The sequence below is a fragment of the Danio rerio genome, chromosome 2, assembly GCF_052040795.2.
Source record: "Danio rerio strain M-AB ecotype USA chromosome 2, GRCz13ab, whole genome shotgun sequence".
NCBI classification, from domain to species: domain Eukaryota; kingdom Metazoa; phylum Chordata; class Actinopteri; order Cypriniformes; family Danionidae; genus Danio; species Danio rerio.
Window position 1 is genome coordinate 57,057,058 of NC_141022.1, and position 24,359 is coordinate 57,081,416.

The 24,359-nt window shown below is 39.1% G+C and overlaps 1 protein-coding gene and 2 long non-coding RNA genes across 6 annotated transcripts in view; 1 reads left to right on the plus strand and 2 right to left on the minus strand.

Moving 5' to 3' along the window:
- Positions 1-24,359, minus strand: part of LOC147846549 (uncharacterized) — a 1,651,758-nt gene that overhangs the window by 508,294 nt on the left and 1,119,105 nt on the right. The gene's annotated exons all lie outside the window — the stretch shown is intronic.
- LOC141378996 (CUGBP Elav-like family member 5) overlaps positions 1-24,359 on the plus strand; it is a 232,951-nt gene that overhangs the window by 176,213 nt on the left and 32,379 nt on the right. For all 4 annotated transcript variants that reach the window (XR_015478995.1, XR_015478994.1, XM_087241484.1 and 1 more), the window contains 2 exons: positions 1,749-1,907; positions 20,427-20,571. Coding sequence is in view for 2 of the 4 variants with exons in the window: in XM_087241484.1 (XP_087097610.1) it covers positions 1,749-1,907; positions 20,427-20,571 (304 nt within the window). In the remaining 2 variants the exon portion in view is untranslated. The remainder of the gene's footprint in view (positions 1-1,748; positions 1,908-20,426; positions 20,572-24,359) is intronic.
- On the minus strand, positions 20,558-23,072 carry LOC147846557 (uncharacterized). Its single transcript, XR_015479122.1, has 4 exons — positions 21,956-23,072; positions 21,274-21,820; positions 20,882-21,189; positions 20,558-20,825 (listed from the first exon to the last, which is right to left on the minus strand). It is a non-coding gene; the product is annotated as an uncharacterized LOC147846557 (long non-coding RNA).

Consider the following 24,359-nt stretch of genomic DNA (forward strand, 5'->3'; position numbering starts at 1 on the left):
TCTGGAATATATCTTTTTAAATGATTTAGTTTTGTTGATACTAGGGTTGTAACGGTATGAATTTTTTACGGTATGATAATCGTCTAAAACAATACCACGGTTTGACGGTTTCGCGGTATACGGTATTAAATAGTAATTCTCATAGCAAAGACCCTGAAAAGAATAAGAACACGTTTTCTGACTGAACAAAGGTTTTATTTCAACTAACTTTTGAAAGAACCATTTTAATAGAACTATAGAAGTCTTTTATAAAAACAAACTGAAAAATTTACCATTTTAATAAATTAAATTAGAAGGAATAAACAAGCAAGGTCTTTTAAGATTAGACAAAAATAAACTTAAACTGTCCTTCCTTATAAGCAGGATAAATGGGAGACCAAAAGTGCAATACCAAGTTTATGGCTGTAAACATGTATTTAAAGCGTTGTTTTTTTTCAGTCTAGGTTGTGATGAAGAAATGCATAAAGCCGCGCATAAATGTATGCCTATCTCTCATTCCGTGTTGTTCAAAAAGCTCATTGCTCCACAAACAAAAGCGAAACCTATGCTTATTGGTTGTGATATAGCGAGTTTGAACCAATCTGGGCATGGAGGAGGGACAATGCATCAATGTATCATGTCTGGTTTGTCCGGAGACACAGTGACGAGCGTTTCTTTGTCAAATCAGCGTTGTCAAATTTTGATGACGTAACCGCACTGATTCCGGAGCCTCTGAAAGTCCGCGAATGTTACGTGATACAGCACTGGAAAGCTGAGATTCTCTTCTTTATGCCAATCTTTGAATTGTATGAATCGGATCAGCAGATCAAAAGTTATTAAACATTTAAGAGCAATACTTATTTTTAGCCGCGGGCGGCTGTCTCGGTTTTTAAGGGTTAAAACCGTTGATATGCAATCGTTCATGGTATGATAATCGTGCACGTTCAAAGGTATGGTATGGTAGACCGTCATACCTGTATATTGTTACAACCCTAGTTGATACTGTATATATTAATATAGTTTTACTTTAATTCTTATATTTTTGATTTCAATTCAATTGTTTGTTGTTTAATTCCTGTGTGTGTGGTTCGAGCCCACCCAGGGACGCCATTTGTGGTGGTTTTCCTCTTTTCCCTTAATCAATCAAACTCAGACTGGGGGTCATGAATAGCAGAAGAGTATACTTTATTGGAACATTTTCCAAAAAAGCAGAGACGTCCATTAGCAGACCCATCCCTAGTCTCACTCCAGGACAATCTAATGTCCCTGACATTTGCTATCCCCTTTATCCTGGCTTTCTCCGACCTTTGTGTTTTCACAGCTGTTTACTGGTTCAACAGGCCTCTCCCAGCTCCTCTTCTTTTACAACCCCAATTCAAAGCCTCTTCTTCTTGGTGGCCCTCTTAATGTAAAGATCTAATGTATTTACAACTGTTTTACACATACAGTTCACATTTGGTAATTATGACTAGTATCTATGATTGAAACATCTAAACTGGACTCTTCTCTCCCATACAGTATGTGTCTTTTCAAACATACATGACAGTTTCAACATATGTTGTATACATTTCATGCCTTTCTGACACAGATGGTTCTCATTGTATCCCCAAGTCCTCTCTCGTGCTCTTGTATGACCCCTTTGCCTTAACCTGTCACCTGTTTTCAATGACATATAATGGCAGATTCATAGGGCTTTCCACTCACCCGATTAAATGTATCTTTAGATTTAGTAAATAAAAATCTTCATCGGTGTCTGTGTTTTTTTTTAGGGCGCATCGTCGAGTCTGGTGGTGAAGTTCGCTGACACTGATAAAGAGAGGACGATCCGCCGTATGCAGCAGATGGTGGGTCAGTTCGGGATCTTCAACCCCAGTGTGGCCCTGCCGTTCAGCACCTACAGCAGCACCTACAGCACCTACACACACGCGGTGAGCGAACCCACACACACACATACTGTCCTGCTCACACACCACTCAATGAGGCGCAGACGTTTCTTATTGTTCTTAACTGACCTATAGAATTTACAGTTTACATTGTATTTGCATTAGCATAGTTGGCTTTGTACGGTGGCTGAGAGAGCTCAAACACACTGCAAGTTAAAGAAAAAAAAAACATGCATGTTGAAAAACATGAACAAATTCAATTAATTTGATGACCCAACACACACAATTCTCACAACATGGTGCTTGAATAAAACAATGTTCCTTCTTTCGTAAAGAAATTATTTTGCCTTCATATTTTTAAATCAAGTACCATAAACCTTCCCTCGCCCCTGCGAAACAACTTTCCTTCACTTTTGGTCACATGGAATGCATTTATGGCGGGGCTATCTGTCATTTAGGGCGGAGCTATCAGTCATTTAGGGAAGTGGTAATCAGTATTTTAGGGTGTGGCAATAAGTCATTTAGGGGAGTGTAAATTAGTCCTTATGGGCTGGGCTATCAGTCCTTTTGGGAAGGACTATCAGTCATTTAGAATGTGGCGATCAGTCCTAGGGCGGGGCTACCAGTTAATTAGAGGAGTGACAACTAGTCATTATTGGCGGGGCTTACTGTCCCTTAAGGAGGGACTATCTGTTCTTTAGGGCAAGACTATCAGTCATTTAGGGGCACGATTATCAGTCATTTTGGGTTGTGACTCTCAGACATTTAGGGGAGTGGCAATCAGTACTTTAGGGCATGGTGATCAGTTATCTGGGGGAGTGGCGACCAGTCATTAAGAGCAGGTTTACAGTCCTTTAGGGCGTGCTGATCAGTCCTTAAGGGTGTGGCAATCAGTCATTTAGGGGAGTGGTAATCAGTCCTTTAGGGTGTGGCAATCAGTCATTTAGGGGAGTGGCAATCAGTCCATTAGAGTGTGGCAATCAGTCATTTAGGGGAGAGGCAATCAGCCCTTTAGGGTGTGGCAATCAGTCATTTAGGGGAGTGGTAATCAGTATTTTAGGGCGTGGCAATCAGTTATTTAGGGTAGTGGCAATCAGTCATTTAGGGGAGTGGTAATCAGTCATTTAGGGGAGTGATAATCAGTCATTTAGGGGAGTGGTAATCAGTCATTTAGGGGAGTGGTAATCAGTCATTTAGGGGAGTGATAATCAGTCATTTAGGGGAGTGGTAATCAGTCATTTAGGGGAGTGGTAATCAGTCATTTAGGGGAGTGGTAATCAGTCATTTAGGGGAGTGGTAATCAGTCATTTAGGGGAGTGGTAATCAGTCTTTAAGGGAGTGGTAATCAGTCATTTAGGGGAGTGGTAATCAGTCATTTAGGGGAGTGGTAATCAGTCATTTAGGGGAGTGGTAATCAGTCATTTAGGGGAGTGGTAATCAGTCTTTAAGGGAGTGGTAATCAGTCATTTAGGGGAGTGGTAATCAGTCATTTAGGGGAGTGGTAATCAGTCATTTAGGGGAGTGGTAATCAGTCTTTAAGGGAGTGGTAATCAGTCATTTAGGGGAGTGGTAATCAGTCTTTTAGGGAGTGGTAATCAGTCATTTAGGGGAGTGGTAATCAGTCTTTTAGGGAGTGGTAATCAGTCATTTAGGGGAGTGGTAATCAGTCTTTTAGGGAGTGGTAATCAGTCATTTAGGGGAGTGGTAATCAGTCTTTTAGGGGAGTGGTAATCAGTATTTTAGGGTGTGGTAATCAGTCATTTAGGGGAGTGGTAATCAGTCTTTTAGGGGAGTGGTAATCAGTCATTTAGGGGAGTGGTAATCAGTCTTTTAGGGGAGTGGTAATCAGTATTTTAGGGTGTGGTAATCAGTCATTTAGGGGAGTGGTAATCAGTATTGTAGGGTGTGGCAATCAGTCATTTAGGGGAGTGGTAATCAGTCATTTAGGGGAGTGGTAATCAGTCTTTTAGGGAGTGGTAATCAGTCATTTAGGGGAGTGGTAATCAGTCTTTTAGGGGAGTGGTAATCAGTCTTTTAGGGTGTGGTAATCAGTCATTTAGGGGAGTGGTAATCAGTATTTTAGGGTGTGGCAATCAGTCATTTAGGGGAGTGGTAATCAGTCTTTTAGGGAGTGGTAATCAGTCATTTAGGGGAGTGGTAATCAGTCTTTTAGGGAGTGGTAATCAGTCATTTAGGGGAGTGGTAATCAGTCTTTTAGGGAGTGGTAATCAGTCATTTAGGGGAGTGGTAATCAGTCATTTAGGGGAGTGGTAATCAGTCCTTTAGGGTGTGGCAATCAGTCATTTAGGGGAGTGGTAATCAGTCCTTTAGGGTGTGGCAATCAGTCATTTAGGGGAGTGGTAATCAGTCCTTTAGGGTGTGGCAATCAGTCATTTAGAGGAGTAGTAATCAGTCCTTTGGGGTGTGGCAATCAGTCATTTAGAGGAGTAGTAATCAGTCCTTTAGGGTGTGGAAATCAGTAATTTAGGGGAGTGGTAATCAGTCCTTTAGGGTGTGGCAATCAGTCATTTAGAGGAGTAGTAATCAGTCCTTTAGGGTGTGGCAATCAGTCATTTAGAGGAGTAGTAATCAGTCCTTTAGGGTGTGGCAATCAGTCATTTAGAGGAGTAGTAATCAGTCCTTTAGGGTGTGGAAATCAGTAATTTAGGGGAGTGGTAATCAGTCCTTTAGGGTGTGGCAATCAGTCATTTAGAGGAGTAGTAATCAGTCCTTTAGGGTGTGGCAATCAGTCATTTAGGGGAGTGGTAATTAGTCCTTTAGGGTGTGGCAATCAGTCATTTAGAGGAGTAGTAATCAGTCCTTTAGGGTGTGGAAATCAGTAATTTAGGGGAGTGGTAATCAGTTATTTAGGGTGTGGCAATCAGTCATTTAGAGGAGTAGTAATCAGTCCTTTAGGGTGTGGCAATCAGTCATTTAGGGGAGTGGTAATTAGTCCTTTAGGGTGTGGCAATCAGTCATTTAGAGGAGTAGTAATCAGTCCTTTAGGGTGTGGAAATCAGTAATTTAGGGGAGTGGTAATCAGTTATTTAGGGTGTGGCAATCAGTCATTTAGAGGAGTAGTAATCAGTCCTTTAGGGTGTGGCAATCAGTCATTTAGGGGAGTGGTAATCAGTATTTTAGGGGAGTAGTAATCAGTCCTTTAGGGTGTGGTCAGACCATGAGGGCGTGGTGATCAGTCCTTTAGGAAGTGGAGATTAGCCCTTTAGGGGAGAGGCAGTAAGTTGTTTAGGGCTGGTCTATCAGTCCTTTAGGGAGTGGCGATCAGCCCTTTAGGTTAGGTCTATCCGGGCATGTTTCATTTCACTTTATTTTACTCGCATTTTTTATTAACTCAAAGATCTCAAACTTTTTATATATATATACACACAAAAAGCCTATTTCTCAAATATTGTTCACACATTTCAAACATTTATTATTTTTTTTACATTTTTATTTATTTTTCATATAAAGTTTTTTTATATTACATGGTTTATTACATGCTTTTTATTAGGGATTAAACTATTTAAATGAGTTAAGATTAGTTTTTATTAGATTTCATAGAATAATTGTTTGTGTCAATCAGTCCAAAACATTCATTGCATACAAATCAAAAATAATTAAAAATCCTTGCATCATTTAGCAAAAAACATGATTATTTGTAACCCCATTTCCAGCTGTTTCCCTGCCGTTAATCATTTAAATCAGCTTGGCATCCACGTCTGTTTTCTTGACATAATGTTTCAGTTTAATCTGTTTCACTGGGAAATACATAGATGTGGAGACAGATCTCAAATATTATCAAAAGAAGCTTCATCACGCTGGCCTAGTTTTCTATGCGGTTAAAAAAGCCAAACGGGTCTTTGAGTAATTCATCTTTCTTAGCCCAATCCCTCTTCATTTATTGGATGGATAATGTATTCAAAGCACATGGATTTCTGTGCATATTCATAAGCGTATTACTTGAACCGATAACAGCATTAGATACAGATTAGGCCTGTGATCTGATAGTGTGGAAGTTTGCTGCTGTTTTAAACACTTTTGAGCCGATGGAGGATCTGAATCACGTGTCTGACGCTCTATATATAGCATATACCCTGCAGACGGACCGTTTTAATTACACCATGCTCAAGTGTGTGTGTGTGTGTGTGTGTGTGTGTGTGTGTGTGTGTGTGAGTATGTTTGAAACCTCAGCTTTGATTTTATAATCCATATGATCCTGGGCCAGAAGCATGTGTGTGTGGACATACTGTGATTTCTGTGTGCAATTCCTTCTGTGACGTCTAAACATGGTACCGACAGAAGGAAAGCCCCCAGGAATCCCATCATCCACCTGTTCTGTGTCCCTGTGCACAGTAAATACAAGCATGCATGTTAAATCACAGACACACACACACACACACACAGAGGCACTGCCTGAATCATGCACAAACACACACACTTGTACAGCTATCTTTTGGGGGACTTCCTATAAATGTAATTATGTTTATACTGCATAGGCTGTATATTCTCTCCCCTACCCCTAAACCAGGGGTTTTCAAAGTCTAAGACAGTGGGCCTCCCTTTTGACACAACTTATCCATTGGCGCCCCCCTCCTCCCAAACATGCACACACACATACATATATATATATATATATATATATATATATATATATATATATATATATATATATATATATATATATATATATATACAGTATATATAAAGACACAGACAGATGTCAGACTGTTAACTCACTTTTATCATCATTTGCATGAAAGTGCAATTATTTACAGAGTAATAACAAGTATTTTAATATAACGTTTTTAAAACTAGGATGATGGTTCAATATGAATAGAACAGATCCAAGAACTGTTCATCCCAGTCAAAACAGTCGAAGTTTAGCGGGTCTTATGCTGTCATTAGCCAAAATATCTTGACAAACCACACTTAAAGGTCGTGGTTCATCAGCTGGTCCTGTCCACGTAAATCCTAAACTCAAATGCTGATCATCATATCGTCGTCTTTTGGGTTTAAGCCCTGAACTTGAAGGCTTTGAATCGGGGGGTCTCAGAAACCGATCCATTGTATTAGCAGGCATAATTAGCAGGCATATAGCTACCTGTATTGGCAGGCCAAACAGAAGCGAATTCACAGCTATGGCCTTCTGGGTAAAAAAGGGTTTTCTTATTTTTGACGTATTATTTTTTTTAGCTTTGTTTAATTAAAATGTTTAAATATAATTAAAAATACATATAATAATTAAACTTAATAATTATATTTTTATTATATAATATTTTTCCCGCGCCTCCCCTGACATGCTCTGGCGCCCACCAGGGCAGGCGCGCCTCACACTTTGAAAAGCCCTGCCCTAAACCAACCCTCACATGAATCAATCTACATTTAAAAAAAAATTCAAAATACTCCATAAAATAGTTCTGGGTCATTTATGAGCCGTTTTCTGTCTCATGGAGACTAAAAAAATCCTTACAAGGTCTGAATTTACTGGTTTTGCTATACTTGTGTGATATTTGGTCCCCACAATGTTAGAAATACAAGGTACACACACACACACACACAGACTTCACATTATTTAACTCATTCACAAGCAGGCCATTATTGATAACTAAAACTGCTTATTGTTAATCATACTAGAAATTAGGGCTTGACATTAGATGCGGGTGGATTTCAGCTGTGGCGGGTAAGACAGTCACTCCCACTTGCCGCTTTTATCTGGTTGAAAATAATTTTAAAGTTGTAGTCTTCTTAAAAGCAGGGTTTGACAATAAAGATGGCCCAATATTCATGCAAATGTGATCTTAGAATCGAAAAGCAGCACGACTAACAAAAATAACTGTCCACACGAGCAAAAGAAAGCAGGTGTGAATGACAGGGTAATCACTCGCGTGCATGATGTGATCGCAAGATGATTCTGTAAAGTGTAAAAATGAGATGCAATTTTTCAATAAAAGAAGCTGCTGTTCTAATTGTGTCCACTAAAAGGTGCAATAGCAATTGCAAACTGTTAATTTTTCCAATTCAGAAGCCTGAATCAACGTCAGTGTGACAGCCTTCTCAAGCCGCCTTTCCACTGCACACGACATTTGGACACGACTGTCGAAATACGCCCCCTTGTGGCAGTCGCACAGAATTTTCAGCTCTGACGTGCACCATTGGAGAGAAGCTGTTCTCGCAGTGTCCGCAATAAAGGAGTGCAAAAACAATTCTTCGTGGGTGTATGAATGCTAGAAACTCAGACCGCTAAAAATATTGGAGGTGGAGACTGTGGAGACAACATAAAACATTATATTTTTATCACTTTATTACTTACATTTATAAACAGAAATGTTTTTTGTTTATATAGACTTTTTCTGATTCATAAAAATAACCAAATGAAGTCCTATTTCTCATCTTGCGCACATGGACCTGCTTAAATAACACTGGAATACATCACATCCGGTCGGTTGCATACGGTCTAGTCGCAGGAGTTCAAATATTTCAACGAATCCGCAGCTTAATTCGGATACGAATTTTTCGCATACGGAGATGATCTGAACTCCACGCAGTTCCCGGACTACTCTCCATTGGAAATGAATGACTTCCAGTCTGTCGCTTTTCATTTGTCGTGTGCCGTGGAAAAGGGGCTTCAAAAAGAAAGACCACATATATGCCCTGCCATACCACACTAAGGTGTTTTCACAAGGAAACGTAACTATTTCACGTTTGGTCAGTTTAGTGGCCATATCGTACAAGTTCAGTCGTACAAAAATGTGCAATCTAAAAAAAAGGAGGTGTGGCAACCAAACCCCCTAAACTCAACCGTCATTGGTGGACAAGCAAATCGTACTAAATTGTACGAATGAGATTGTACGAATTTATGTGAATTAGCCACTAAATAAAAAAGTTACGAATTGCCGACTGCCGTCACGTCATCCAGGTGGATGCTGCACACTGTTGGTGAATGAGGAGATAACCCCCCCCCCCCCCCCCCCCCCAAGTGTAAAGCACTTTGAGTGCCTAGAAAAGCGCTATATAAATGTAAGGAATTATTATTATTGTTATTGTTATTATTAATTATAATTATTATTGTTATAATTAATTATTATTATTATTATTATTATTATTATTATTATTATCAGTCTTCTGTTCTGTGTGGTTACAAACAAATACTTTTTTTCTAAGTAATAAAGTAAGACGGGTACCTGTCGGTTTGAAGTGGACAGAGAAAACTCTTGCGATTTTTGTGGTATTGTTAAAGAATCTGTTACTCATTTGTTTTTTCAGTGTGTATACTCAAGATTATTTTGAATTGATGTTTCTCACTTTATTTCAAGGACATTTGATACACTAATACAAGTTGGGTTATATGATGTCATATTTGTTTTAGTATAAATAGGGATCGATTAAAAAAGTACAACTTATTTTCTTATGCAGCTAATAATATTACTTGGAAAATGCCATAATCATGTCAAGAAATGGGCCAAAGCTATAAACAAGATGAAACATTATGGTACTACACTATGTAACATTAAAAACAGAAAAGCTAAAAAAACATATGAAGCAGTCAATTTAATTTAATAATTTTTTTATTTTTAATATTATTATTATTGTAACCCACTGGTCCTACTGCACCCAACCCGGTGTGAGCTGGGATCGAACTGGTGATTCTTTGTATGGAGTCGGTCGCTCTAACAAGGAGGCTAAAGACCATGACCGTAAGCATCTGTCGCTAAGCAACTTTTGAGGTCAGAGGAGTGAGGTTTACCTGCATAGCACTAAGCTAGCTGGCCTCTGTCACACTCACCCCCCTAAACCTCACTCCCATCCCTGACGAGCCCCCACATGTAACCCACCACTCCTACTGCACCCAAACCAGTCTGAGCTGGCATCGAACAGGCAATTCTTTGCAGTGGCGCCTGCAGCCATATGGCTGTATGCACTCTGCGTACCTACCACTAGAGAGCGGGAATTAAAGCCACTTTTTATTTATTTATTTATTTATTTATTTATTTATTTGTGACATAATTTAAATTGATTATTAAACAGTATACACTACAGCTGCCTGCTTTTCCACTATCGTGCCAATTGGTATTGAGAACACTTGGGTATGGTTACGGTTGTTTCTCCACGGAGGACTCCGGAAGAGAACTTAACCAACAGCTACATGCACTGCTAAAAGACTTTTTTTTTTCTGCTGTGCATCAAATTAAGACACGCTTAACATAATTGATGTTCACAATCCTATAGCTACATACTATATGCATGAAACACCGAACTTGCAGACTCTTTGAACAACGAGGAAATAACTGCACTTCAGTCAAGTCAGACGTTTTGTTTTTTGATTTAATGCAGGCTATACCACCCGAAGGTCGTCCGTCGGCCGTCACTGGAGAAAGTCTAATCGTTCATTACTTTATTGGGGTTGTGTTTGAAAGCTTTAGTGGCGCTGTAGCTGTCCAAGGTACTGTTGTATGAGTTAAATTATATATGCACCAATAAACAGGTCAAATTAATGAATAAATAAAATAAATATGAATTCTTAAATGTCGGTATGGTTTTACTAAAAAAATAATAATAAAATGTTTTATAAAAATAAAAAGCAATTTTTACCATTTTTTTACGATTCGGTTAAATATAATTTGGACATTTATGGGGGCATGTAACATGTTTCTGATCTTTAATACATAATGGGTAGCTACGCAAAATATTTTCTATAATGTCAAGCAGGATTTTGTCTATAGCTTTAATTATGAAGACAATAACATTTTAAAACTAACAAAAATAAAATAAAATAATAAAAATGCAAAGATAAAAAGAGCAGAATTTTGCTAAGTTATAAAAGATATTTGTTTTTATTTTACTTGATGCATTCATTATTTAATGTTTGAATAATACTGAAGAACAGCCATCGGAAGGGGGCGGGGCGGAGCTGGATTTGTGCGTACCTTGGAATGAAATCCTGCTGGCGCCCCTGATTCTTTGTATGGGAGTCGGTTGCTCTAACAAGGAGAAAAAAGACCATGGCTCTTAGCATCTGTCACTAGAGCACCTTTTGAGGTAAGAGGAGTGAGGTTTACCTGCATAGCACTTTGCTAGCTTGCCACCGTTACACTCACCCACCTAAACCTCACTCCTATCCCGGACGAGCCCCCACATGTAACCCACCACTCCTACTGCACCCAAACCGGTCTAATCTGGGATCGAACCGGCGATTCTTTGTATGGGAGTCGGTTGCTCTAGCAAGGAGGCTAAAGACCATGGCCCTTAGCATCTGTCACTAAAGCACCTTTTGAGGTCAGAGGAGTGAGGTTTACCTGCATAGCACTTCGCTAGCTGGCCTGCGTTACACTATTATTATCTCACCTATTTATTTCTTTTATGGTTTATAACTTGATTGTATAACTAATATCATTTCTCTCATTTTTATTTTGCTTTATTTTTTTCATAATTGTTATTAGATGGATATTCTTGTACTAAGTTTGTACATATTCACAAAAAAAAAGTAAATATAAAAGGCAACACAACAACAATCTAGTTATATTTTTGACATCAGTTGCGGGCTGGAGGGAGGAGAGGCCAGGAGTTTTGAAGAGTATACAAAATGATATACCAACAATACACAACAATATACACATGTTTAATACAGCAGCTATTGTAGTGCATACTTACATAATCTGTCTTCTTTCTAAATGCACACACCCAATACATACAGTTGCAGACATTCTACAGAAGCAGAGCTCGTTCTCTCAGCAGGTTCCGACTCTTAATTTGAACCTGAGTGATTTAAATTGCATGTGGATTATTTAAATGGGAATGAGTAGCACTTCAAACATTGCTTTAAATAGTGAAATCCTGCCCTCAGGGAAGCAAAGAACACACACACACACACACACACACACACACACACACAGTAAGTAAGTAAGTGAAATCGACTGTGCATTTTGGTTGTAGTGTGATGTACATCGGCACACTGGCGACTCTGTGTTATGGTGCACAGGAAGTGCTGGATTAAACATCCTGCCAACAGCATTTGCATAAGTGCATGAGAGTTTTAGGAAGATTTTCACACGCTCTGGAATCGTGGCTCTTTCTGTCAGCGGTTTGAGTTGAGCTGCTTCAGAAGTGTGCTGTGCTTTCAGAACAGTTTCATAGAGATTGACAAGTCTGACTCGGCGGAGAGCTCAAAAGGAGAACTCTGTAGAATAGAGTACAATAGAGACAGAGCTGTCTCACATTAAACAGAATAGAACGTTTAACAAAGTAGTATTATGATGGAGCAGAGCAGAAAATAAATGTGCAGAACAGAATAGAATAACCAAAAGTACCATAGAGGATTTAATCTATACAGGATATTCTATAGAATAGAATAGAATAGAATAGAATAGAATAGAATAGAATAGAATAGAATAGAATAGAATAGAATAGAATATAGACCTATAGAATGAAATTAGAACAGAATGGAACCAAAAGTAACCAAATAGAATAGAATTGAATAGAATAGAAACCATATCAGCCATACAGAACTAAATACAGTAGAAGTTAATATGATAATTGAATGAGAATGGGATTAGAAAATAAGGGAACCATATTAAATAGAATAGAATAGAATAGAATAGAATAGAATAGAATATAGACCTATAGAATGAAATTAGAACAGAATGGAACCAAAAGTAACCAAATAGAATAGAATTGAATAGAATAGAAACCATATCAGCCATACAGAACTAAATACAGTAGAAGTTAATATGATAATTGAATGAGAATGGGATTAGAAAATAAGGGAACCATATTAAATAGAATAGAATAGAATAGAATAGAATAGAATAGAATAGAATAGAATAGAATAGAATAGAATAGAATAGAAGGCAGCGCAGTAGGTAGTGCTATCACCTCACAGCAAGAAGGTCGCTGGGTTGCTGGTTCGAGTCTTGGTTGGGTCAGTTAATGTTCCTGTGTGGAGTTTGCATGTTCTCCCTGCATTCGCATGGGTTTCCTACAGGAGCTCCAGTTTACCCCACAGTCCAAACACATGCGGTACAGTTGAAATGGGTAGGCTAAATTTTCCGTAGAGTATAAGTGTGTGTGTGTCAATGAATGTGTGTGGATGTTTCCCAGAGATGGGTTGTGGCTGGAAGGCAGGGCCGGAGTGGGACTCTTTTTCAGCCCTGGAGTTTCAAGCCTTAGACCGGCCCACCTTAGTTCACCACTGACTATCTTAAAATAAGGTCATTTCCAATTCAGTTTCTAATTACACTATCACGTCTTTTTTTTTTTTTTTTAGAAGACAGCTGTTTTAGAACTTCAAATGTTCAACAACCCTTACAGTATTATATGTCTTAACAATAAAAATAAAAATAAAAGAACCTTCGTAGACGAGGACCGAACCCTGGTTGAATGCGTCTTAACCTAACGTGCTAACCACTGTACCACAACACCTGTATGTTGAACAGTGACATATCTAGTTATATCATCATTAACCTGCAGGCTGCATCGTGTTCACGAGATTACGAGAAAATAGATAACAAGAGCAGAGCTGCGGTAAAATAATGAATAAGAAGGCTGTGGTCAAGTAAATAAATAAATTATATTTAAAAAGTGTGACTGCTGAGAGCAACAGATTCTGGAGCTAGGGACACCGGCCCTCGCGGCCAAAAAATGGACCGGCCCACCGGGAATTCTCCCGGTCCTCCCAATTAGCCAATCCGGGCCTGCTGGAAGGGCATACTCTGCGCTACGTGCTGGATAAGTTGGCGGTTCATTCCGCTGTGGCGACCCCGGATTAATAAAGGGACCAAGCCGACAAGAAAATGACTTAATTAGAATAGAATAGAATAGAATAGAATAGAATAGAATAGAATAGAATAGAATAGAATAGAACTAAAAGGAACCATATGGACTAGAATAGATAGAACATAACATAGCCCTATAGAACTAAATACTGTAGAAGTTAATATAATAATAGAATGTGAATGAGATTAGAACAGAATGGAACCAAAAGGATACATACAGATTAGAATAAAATAGAATAGAAAAAAAGCCATATATGACAAAATACAGTAGAACATAATCGAATGAGAATGGGGTTAAAACATAATGGAACCAAAGAGAACAATGTAGAATAGAATGGAAATGAGATTATAATGAAATGGAACCAAAAGGAACCGTATAGAATAGAATAGAATCCAAAAATAACCATATAGAACCCAACACAGTAGAATATAAGAGAATGAGATTAGAACAAATAGAATCAAAGGAACCATATAGAATAGAATAGAATAGAATAGAATAGAATAGAATAGAATAGAATAGAATAGAATAGAATAGAATAGATAATAGCTACATCTAAAAAAATACAATAGAATATATGAAAGAATAAGATTAAAACCAAAAGGAACCATATAGAATAGAACAGAATACAAATAGCCATATAGAACAAAATACAAAAGAATACAATGACAGTGAGATTAAAACCGAAAGTAACCGAATAGAATAGAATAGAATAGAATAGAATAGAATAGAATAGAATAGAATAGAATAGAATAGAATAGAATAGAATCTTGTTCTGGGATGCTAATTCTGAGCTACTTCTTTTGAGATTTTCAGATTTTCACATAAATAACTTTATTCTGGTTCTGACACTTCCACCATGCTGACACACAGGCATTGGTAACTCCACCCTTTTTTCAAAAGAAACCTGGTAGCACAATCTCATTTAAATGTAAAGTGACAGTCACCAAAACCGCACATTTTGAAACAAAGCCTAAAAGGGGCAGTTTCAAAAAGTTACAAAAATATTCATGTGGTATTTTTAAGCTGTACTTCAGGGACATCAGGGACTTATTTTACATCTTGCAAAAAGAAGCATATTAGGTCACCTTTAAAAATCTGCAACACGAATAAAGGCATTGAAGGCCATTTGACAAACACAAATCCACCTCTGACTTCTGCTGCGTCATTCTTCAGTCCACAGGCTTCTCCTAGTGCTGGTGCTGTGGATATGCTGTTTTCCAAGGGTCTGTCAGTGGGTGTGTGTGTTGCTGCTGGTTCTGTTGGTGGTTTGCAGCGACTCCTGGTGGCTGACAGCATCACTGCACACTGAAAAAGCAAACAGTTCAGATGATATTATTTACCCTTTTTACATTTCCGGGTTTCTCAGAAGTGGCAGTCATCATAAACTTAGACTGCAGTGAATATATATATATATATAAAATGCTGGGGTACACACAATTTCTTCATGTTGTCCCAACACAAAGTTTTTAGGGTAATTGTTTCGACAAATGTAATGAACATAAAACAATTAAGATTTAATTATCAACAAATTAATAAATTCTACATTCTAAAAACACATAAATGCAATATATGCTGTTCAAAATTATATTATATTTTAACAAAATAAATTTTAAAATGTTCAAATAAATTGTACTGTTTTTCTAAATAATTATATCAATTTAAATGTATTTTTAAAATCAGTTTAGAGGAAAAATATGAAAAATCTATGAAAAATGAGATAAAAAAATTAAAATGTATAAAATATTTTGGCATTTAAATAGAAAAAAAATGATAGAAATATTATAAATTATTATATAATTTAACTAAAATATATTTTAACAAGATACAATATATTTTAATGTCCAAATATAATTTATATTATATAAATATAATATAAATATAATATAATTTATATATCAAATATAAAATGTGTCAATATGTCTGATATATGTCCATATATATATGGAGTTTGCATGTTCTCCCTGCGTTCGCATGGGTTTCCTCCAGGAGCTCCGGTTTCCCCCACAGTCCAAACACATGCGGTACAGGTGAATTGGGTAGGCTAAATTTTCCGTAGAGTATAAGTGTGTGTGTGTCAATGAATGTGTGTGGATGTTTCCCAGAGATGGGTTGCGGCTGGAAGGGCATCCGCTGTGTAAAAACTTGCTGGATAAGTTGGCGGTTCATTCCGTCGTGGCGACCCCGGATTAAGGGACCAAGCCGACAAGAAAATGAATGAATGAATTTATTTGCTTAAATTCAGCCCATATCAGTAGTTTGTAACCACTTACCATAAATAAAAAAAGTAAATTAAAAAAATCCAGTTTTTTCAGTGTCGGACTTCTCATTTCTCCATTGATAAAACACTCCTGCATTTCCCTCACAAACGTACAGAAACACACACACACACACAGACACACACACACACACACACACACACACACACATCGTTCTCTGTTTCCACATGTCAGGCTTTCAGCTTCACTACTGCAGTAATTCAGCCATGATGGAGAGATGATTGCCTTCAGTACCTGGAGAATTCAGCATGCATTAACATTCGATACAATCACAGATGCATGCACGCGCACAAACACACACACACTTGCAAGCATCACTGCTGTAAATGAATTGATCATGCTGATATTCTCCTTTATTTGCCATGCGAGTTTGTTTACAATTCATTTAAACTGAGCTAAAGTAAGGCAATAATATAGAATACAGTTCAAATTCTGTCAAATTTATTCAAACATTTATTATATTTGTACTTTATTGTATGTAGATATTGTGTAGGGTTTGCTGAAATGTATATTTATTTATTTATTTATTTATTTATTTATTTATTTATTTATTTATTTATTTATACAGTTGAAGTCAGAATTATTTTCCCCACTTTGAATATTTTTTTCTTTTTTAAATATTTACCAAAAAATGTTTAACAAAGCAAGGGAATGTTCACAGTATGTCTGATAATATTTTTTCTGGAGAAAGTCTCATTTGTTTTATTTCAGCTAGAATGAAAGCTGTTTTTTTTTTTTTTTTTTTTTTTTACATTTTTAAACATTACTTTAAGGTCAAAATTATTAGCCCCTGTTAGCTAAATATTTTTGATTGTCTACAGAACAAACGATCGTTATACAAAAACTTGCCTCATTACCCTAACCTGCCTAGTTTACCAAATTAACCTAGTTAAGCCTTTAAATGTCACTTTAAGCTGTAAAGAAGTGTCTTGAAAAAATATCTAGTAAAATATTATTTACTGTCATCATGGCAAAGATAAAATAAATCATTCATTCGTTCATTTTCTTTTCGGCTTAGTCCCTTTTATTTAAACAAAATTCCCATGAATACATTTTATTGTACATATTGTAGGGTATTTTGCTTATATAGCTATATATTTCAAATTTATATTCAGAACTATAATCCATTACTTCCCCCTCCACAAAATGTTTTAAGGAAGAGTGGGAGAAAGAATTGGGAGAAATGTGGCAATCAGGTTTGGAGGATATTAAAGGTTCAGGACACCCTGGAGAACTTTTTATTTTTTTTTTATATATATATATTAACAGATGTGTGTGTGTTGAGCATCAGTTAAGACAATGTTAGCACCTGTCAGCTTTAATTGTGGGGAAAACTGGATAATTTTGAGCTTTTGTCAGCTAATTTCAGCTTCCGGGTTTAAAATGATTTTTGGGGCGGGATCAAAATCGGCGACGTAGCGCAGTACTGCAAGTGCAATGATGACACGTCGGTTTCTCATTATTATTCATAGCGGAGTTTTCTTATCCTATGAGAAGAGCCGGCTGCTTAATTATTCATGAGACCTGCCAGTGTCAAGCCCGAGCTGTGAGACACGTCACAGACCCACGGCACGGGCACACAGTTTTTAGCCGTTCATGAAGGCTCACATGCGTTTGTTTCCATGATCCACGGGGTTTGTTGCATGTTTTCCCCCGCGATCTTGTCAGGGCCGATCATACAGCAAAGCTGTGTGTGTGCTGCTAGCATTTTTGTTCGGAGAGCAGCACGAGAATTAGAGAATGGCGGACGCTGTCTTTTATCAGGAGTTCGTTCACATTCAGACACATCACTGTGCTGCTGTGTTCGCCTACATCATCCAGATTACCAGCAGGGTTAACGGTTAAAATAGACAGGTAAGGAGACCTGCTGCACTGAGTCTGCTGGATACGGGGATTGAGGGAGAAGTCCTCATTTATAGGGTTTACGTCAGGCGTAACCAAACTTGTTCCTGGAGGGACGGTGTCCTGCAGATTTTAGCTCCAACCCTAATCAGACACACCTGAACAAGCTAATCAAGGTCTTACTAGATATACTTGAAACACCCAGGCAGGTGTATTGAGGCAAGTTAGAGCTAAAACCTGCAGGGACACCGGCCCTCCTGGACCGAGATTGGTGACCCCTGGTTTCCGTGAACACACTTATCTCTATAATGATATAAATTGTGGTTATGTGTATATGAAATTACGAATAACAAATGTAGCAGGGCATTAAATCACTGTTCATTTCTTTGCATTTTAACTTTGTAAACTATAAACTCATGCGTCTCCTCACGGTTTGTGTCTCATTTTGTGAGCTAGCTTCGTTCCCTGCTGGCCACGCCCACTCCTGCCCGATGCTCGCGGAGCTCCAAGCTTATTAATCATGCATCTTTTAAAAAAGTTCTGAAGTAGACTTTAACCGAACGTGGGGGGTGTCATGGCCCTTTAATAAGCACTCTATTAATTCTAGACATTGTGTTATTCAGATCAATATAATTCATAGGTGACATTATTCAAAGAAAAAAATTAAATAGAATCCTCTAAAATATTTGTCCTCTTTGTGACAAATGTAATTCATCAGATGCGGGTCTATCTCAGTTATTTTTTGTTCGAAGATACAGAATTGTTGCAATGGAATTTTTAAAGTGCTTTCCGAGGTGTTGAAGTTGCAATTACAACCGGATACAATGCTTTCGATTCTGAGATTCTCTGAACAAACGCATTTGTTGTCAAATACACAACATACATTGCTTATATTTTGTTTAACTACTGCCAAGAAGCTACTGCTACTGTTTGGAAAAAAAAAGAATCCCCTACATGTAAACTGTGGCTTGGAGAGGTTGACGCTATGTTACATTTGAAGCGAATTAGTTTTTGAAAAGAAAACTTGAACAATGTGACAAAATTAGGAATCCTTTCATCCTTTTAAGAAGCTAAATAATCTTACAGCTGGAGAACTGCAGAAGTTAGTTTATTCTTTAGGTCAGAGTCTCTCAACCTGCAAGCTGACAACACCAAAATCAACACTTAGGGCCCTATCAAACACCCGGCGCAATGTGGCGCAAGGCGCGGCGCAATACTTGTTTGCTAGTTTCAGCTTGGCGCAAGAGCCGTTTTGAGGCGTTGCGTCACGCTCTTTAAATAGCAAATGCATTAGCGCTCATTTTTGCGCCCATAGGCATTCTGGTCTAAAAAGGAAGGAGTTCTGAGGCGCACTGCTGGCGCGTTGTTATTTTGAGAAACTATCATAGATTTTTCATTAGACCAAAACAAACCCGGTCTAAACTTCGACGCAGAGTTGCGCCTCGCTTACACACTGCTTAATACGCACAAGAGAGCAATAGGCAAATATTTTTACATATGAAAAAATTTTAATATTAAGGAAATATATAGGATATAATAAGAATAGATACAGGATATAAATATAAAGGATTAAAATGTTACAAAACATATTATTTTCTAGCCTACATAAATATGAAAAATCACTGCTTTTATGCCTTCTTCATCTCAGGAGGCTTTTTCAGTTCATTCATAACAATTTGCTTTTGTATAATGTTATTAATATTAGAAGTATTATTTATTATATCCATATTTATATTTGTTTTATTAAAACAAGCTTAGATTTGCCCACCTGTCAGGTTTTAGACCATATGGGGCACAGCATGTGTTTTAGGATATAACTCAGGTTTTTGAGCACACTTCATTATTATTGTTCATTTATTCGTTTGCTGGAAATTAGAACTGAATTTAGAAATAGTTTTGAAATGAATATTTGCGCTTAACAAACGCAATTAATTATTTATGGGCTAATTGATGTCTGTGCGTAAAGGTTTCCCTATCCAAGAGCGAAAGTAAAAGTGATCCATTATCTCTCATTCTCACGCAGTAGATGCTCTGTTTAACAGTTTTCTGTTAAAAAAACTTTTAACTGTTTGCTAGTGAAATGCTCATTTTTTCCACTTAGACTTACTTTACGTCCTGTAAATAGCAAATGCGCTTATGGTGCGACGCAGCTGGATTTTAAAGGAATGGGAGATGAGACTCTGATTGTTTTATTCTCAAAACACACCTATAACTCATTAAGAAAATAAACTCAACCCTTTTGGACCATTCGCCATGGCGCAAAGCAGATTTTACCATCCTTACATTAGCAAAAATGCGTTCTGACACGCCCTGAAAGCGTTTGCGCCCTGCGTTTTGCGCTCTGAGCATGGACCGTCTAAAAAGAGCACAAACTGTCTAAAAGGGTTTCAAGAAAAAGCTTCTCCTCTCTTTCAAATCTCAAACTCAAGCATCTGCAGTTGTGTTGTCATTTTGGGCAAAACACCAAAAGGTTAAACATGTACAATATTGCTGGAGGGCACTGTGTACTGTAGGTTGTTGTCTTTATATATATATATATATATATATATATATATATATATATATATATATATATATATATATATATATATATATATATTACTTTTTATTTTAAGGTTTTTTAAGTACCAGTAGGTTGTTTTCTAACCTGATCTTTCTCTATTTCTGTTGTTTTCAGCTGATGCAGCAGCAGGCGGCGATCATGGCCGCGTCTCACGGCGGTTATTTAGCGCCTAGTGTTGCGTTTCCAGCCACACAGATCCACCAAGTGGGGGCGCTGAACATGAATGGCCTGCCGCCCACCCCGATGACCCCTGTTTCAGGTCAGTCTGATGAACAAACTTTAAAGTGCCTCTGTTGTTGCTTCCAGATATCAGCTATTACTGTTCATATGTGGTTACTGGTGCTAAGGAAACACAGATGTGGTAAAAGGCGCTTGATTTAATCAGGGCAGAGTAGAGCATACTGACCAGTGTGAGAGGAGCAGGGCCACCTGACCAATCAGTGTAGACTAGAGCCGCCTGACCAATACAATAGGAGCAAGGCCACCTGACCAATCAGTGCAGAGTAGAGCCAGCTGACCAAGGAAAGAGGAGCAGACTTACCTGACGAATCAGAGCATAGTAGAGCCACCTGACCAATGTAAGATGAGCAGTGCCACCTGACCAATCAAAGCAGAGTAGAGCCTGCTGACCAATAAAAGAGGAGCAGGGCCACATGACCACTCAGTGCAGACGAATGTTATCTGACCGATGTGATAGGAGCAGAGCCACATGACCAATCGTTGCATACTAAAGCCACCTGACCAATGTGAGAGGAGCAGGGCCACCTGACCAATCAGATCAGAGTTGAGCCACCTGACAATTCATAGAGGAACAGGGCCGTTTGACCAATCAGAGAGGAGCAGGGCCACCTGACCAAAGAGAGCAGAGTAGTGCCTCCTGAGTACTCAGAGAGTAGCAGGACCAATTGACCAATCTTAGAGGACCAGGGCCACCTGACCAATCAGAGCGGAGGAGAGCCACCTGAGTACTCAGAGAGGAGCAGGGCCAATTGAGCAATCTTAGAGGAGCAGGGCCACCTGACCAATCAGAGCGGAGTAGAACCACCTGAGTACTCAGAGAGGAGCAGGGCCAATTGAGCAATCTTAGAGGAGCAAGGCTTGTGACCTTAGGGTCATGCGACCAATCATAGAGGAGTAGGGCCCTTGGCAAATCAGAGCAGAGTAGAGTCACCCGACCAATCAGAGAGTAGCAAAGCCACCTGTCCAATCAAAGAAAAGCAGGGCCATCTGACCAATTAGAGAGGAGAAGGGCCACCTGCCCAAATCAAAGCAGAGTAGAGCCACCTGACCAATGAGAGAGGAGCAGTGCCACCTGACCAATCAGAGCAGATTAGAGCCATCTGACCAATGATAGAGGAGCAGAGCCACCTGACAAATCGGAGAGAAGCAGGGCCACCTGACCAATCAGAGCAGAGTGAAGCCAACTGACCAGTCAGAGAGGAGCAGGACCACCTGACCAATCAGAGCAGAGTAGAGCCATCTGACCAATGATAGAGGAGCAGAGCCACCTGACTAATCGGAGAGAAGCAGGGCCACCTGACCAATTAGAGCAGAGTCGAGCCACCTGACTGAGCAGAGTAGAGCCACTTGATCAATCATAGAGTAGCAGAGTCACCTGGCCAATCAGAGCAGAGTGGAGCCACCTGACCAATCAGAGCAGAGAAGAGCCACCTGACCAGTGATAGAGGCACAAGGCCACCTGACGAATCGGAGAGAAGCAGGGCCACCTGACCAATCAGAGCAGAGTAGAGCCACCTGACCAATCATAGAGGAGCAGGGCCACCTGACCAGTCAGGGAGTAGCAGAGTCACCTGGACAATCAGAGCAGAGCAAAGCCACCTGACCAATCAGACCAGAGTAGAGCTACTTGACCAATCAGAGAGTAGCAGGGCCACCTGACCAATCAGAAAGAAGCAGGGCCACCTGACCAGTCAGAGCAGAGTAGAGCCACCTGACCAATCAGACAGGAGCAGGGCCACCTGACCAACCAAAGAGAAGCAATGCCACCTGACCACTTAGAGAACAGCAGGGTCATTGAAGCAGAGTAGGGCCAACTGACCAATCAAAGCAGAGTAGAGCCACCTGACCAATTAGAGAGTAGCAGTCACCTGGGAAATCAGAGCAAAGTAGAGCCACTTGGCCAATCAGAATATAGCTTAGCTACCTGAGCAATCAGACCAGAACAGAGCTACTTGACCAATCAGAGAGTAGCAGGACCACCTGTCCAATCAGAAAGAATCAGGGCCGCCTGACCTATCATAGAGGAGCAGTGCCACCTGACCAATGATAGAGGATCAGGGCCACCTGACCAATGATAGAGGAGCAGGGTCACCTGACCAACCAGAAAGAAGCAGGGCCACCTGACCAATCAGACCAGAGTAGAGCCACCTGACCAATCAGAGAGGAGCAGGGTCACTAGACCAATCAGAACAGAATAGAGCCACCTGACCAATCAGAGAGGAGCAGGGTCACCAGACCAATCAGAGCAGAATAGAGCCACCTGACCAATCAGAGAGGAGCAGGGTCACCAGACCAATCAGAGCAGGATAGAGCCACCTGACCAATCAGGGAACAGCAGGGTCATTGAAGCAGAGTAGGGCCAACTGACTGATCAAAGCAGAGTAGAGCCACCTGTCGAATCAGAGCAGAGCAGGACTGCCTGACCAATCAGAACAGAGTATGTTCTTGCAAAGGCAGGTTTTAGAGAAAGCACTTGAACAAACTTGAAACTATGAGAAAGAACATTAAATGTTAAATTTTAAAAAAAGTAAAAAAAATCCTCCAATAACCGTCACTTTATTTGCAACATCAGAACATGTAGTAAAAGTACACTACACTTATTGTTACACTCTTAAAAATAATAATAATAATAATAATAAATATTTGTCATTCTGAATGTGTCAGTCTGTATGGTGATTATGGTGATCCATTTGTTTTATCTTGTTCACATGCAATGCTTTTCCTCAACATCCATAAAGCTTTGCCATTTAAAAAAAAGTCCTTTAAAATAGAAAGCGCTCTTTAGAGCATAAAACACTTTGTAGATCTTTTTTTATAATCCATCAGCGTGAAAACCCTCTTTGGGGATCTTTATTTTTAGCAGCGTATAGTATGTATGTAAGTGTAGGTCAGGTTTCTGGCAGTGAGTTTCCCTGGTGTTTGTGGATCTCTGGCTGAAGATCAGTTTTCTCTCTCAGCTCTCCTGATCAGTGTCGCTGCAGATTCATATTGATCGTCTGGAATCGATGCGCTGGACGTGGAGCTCATCTCAGAGATGTGTTTCAGATGCTCAGACGCTTAATAATGCTGATACAGGATAGTCCACCGGGTCTGACATCAACACAAGCGCTTGAATTTGAGAAGAGCTTTAAAAATCCATCCTCCGCTCATGTTTTGGACAGCAGACATGATGCTGAAATGTTTAAAGCACACGGTGGAGTTTCAGAAGACATGAAGGAATCTGTGTATTATTTTATGATGGTTAAGTTACAATGTTTGTTCATACTACAAGGGGTTTCTAAAACACATTGAACCAAGGTATAACTGCTGTCTGCAGTTTGAAGTGTTAATAATGTCAGCAAATAAGCTAAATAATCTGCCAATGGGGTTAGCAAAATAATCTTATGTCAAAAGAAAAAACAAGATTATTCTGCTTACCCCACTGGCAGATTACACTCACCAGCCACTTTATTAGGTGCACCTTGGTTGGACCCTTTTCTGTCTTCAGAACTGCCTTAATCCTTCGTGGCATAGATTCAAAAAGGTACCGGAAATATTCCTCAAAGATTTTGCTCTATATTGACATGATAGCATCAAGCAGTTGCTGCAGATTTGTCGTCTTCACATCTATGATGTGAATCTCCTGTTTCACCACAAAGGTGCTCTATTGAATTTAGATCTGGTGACTGTGGAGACCATTTGAGAACAGTGAACTCATTGTCATGTTCAAGAAAACAGTCTAAGATGAATCGCGCTTTATGATATGGCGCACTATCCTGCTGGAAGTAGCCATGAGAACAACCCAAGCTCATTCTGGAAACGTAGCCC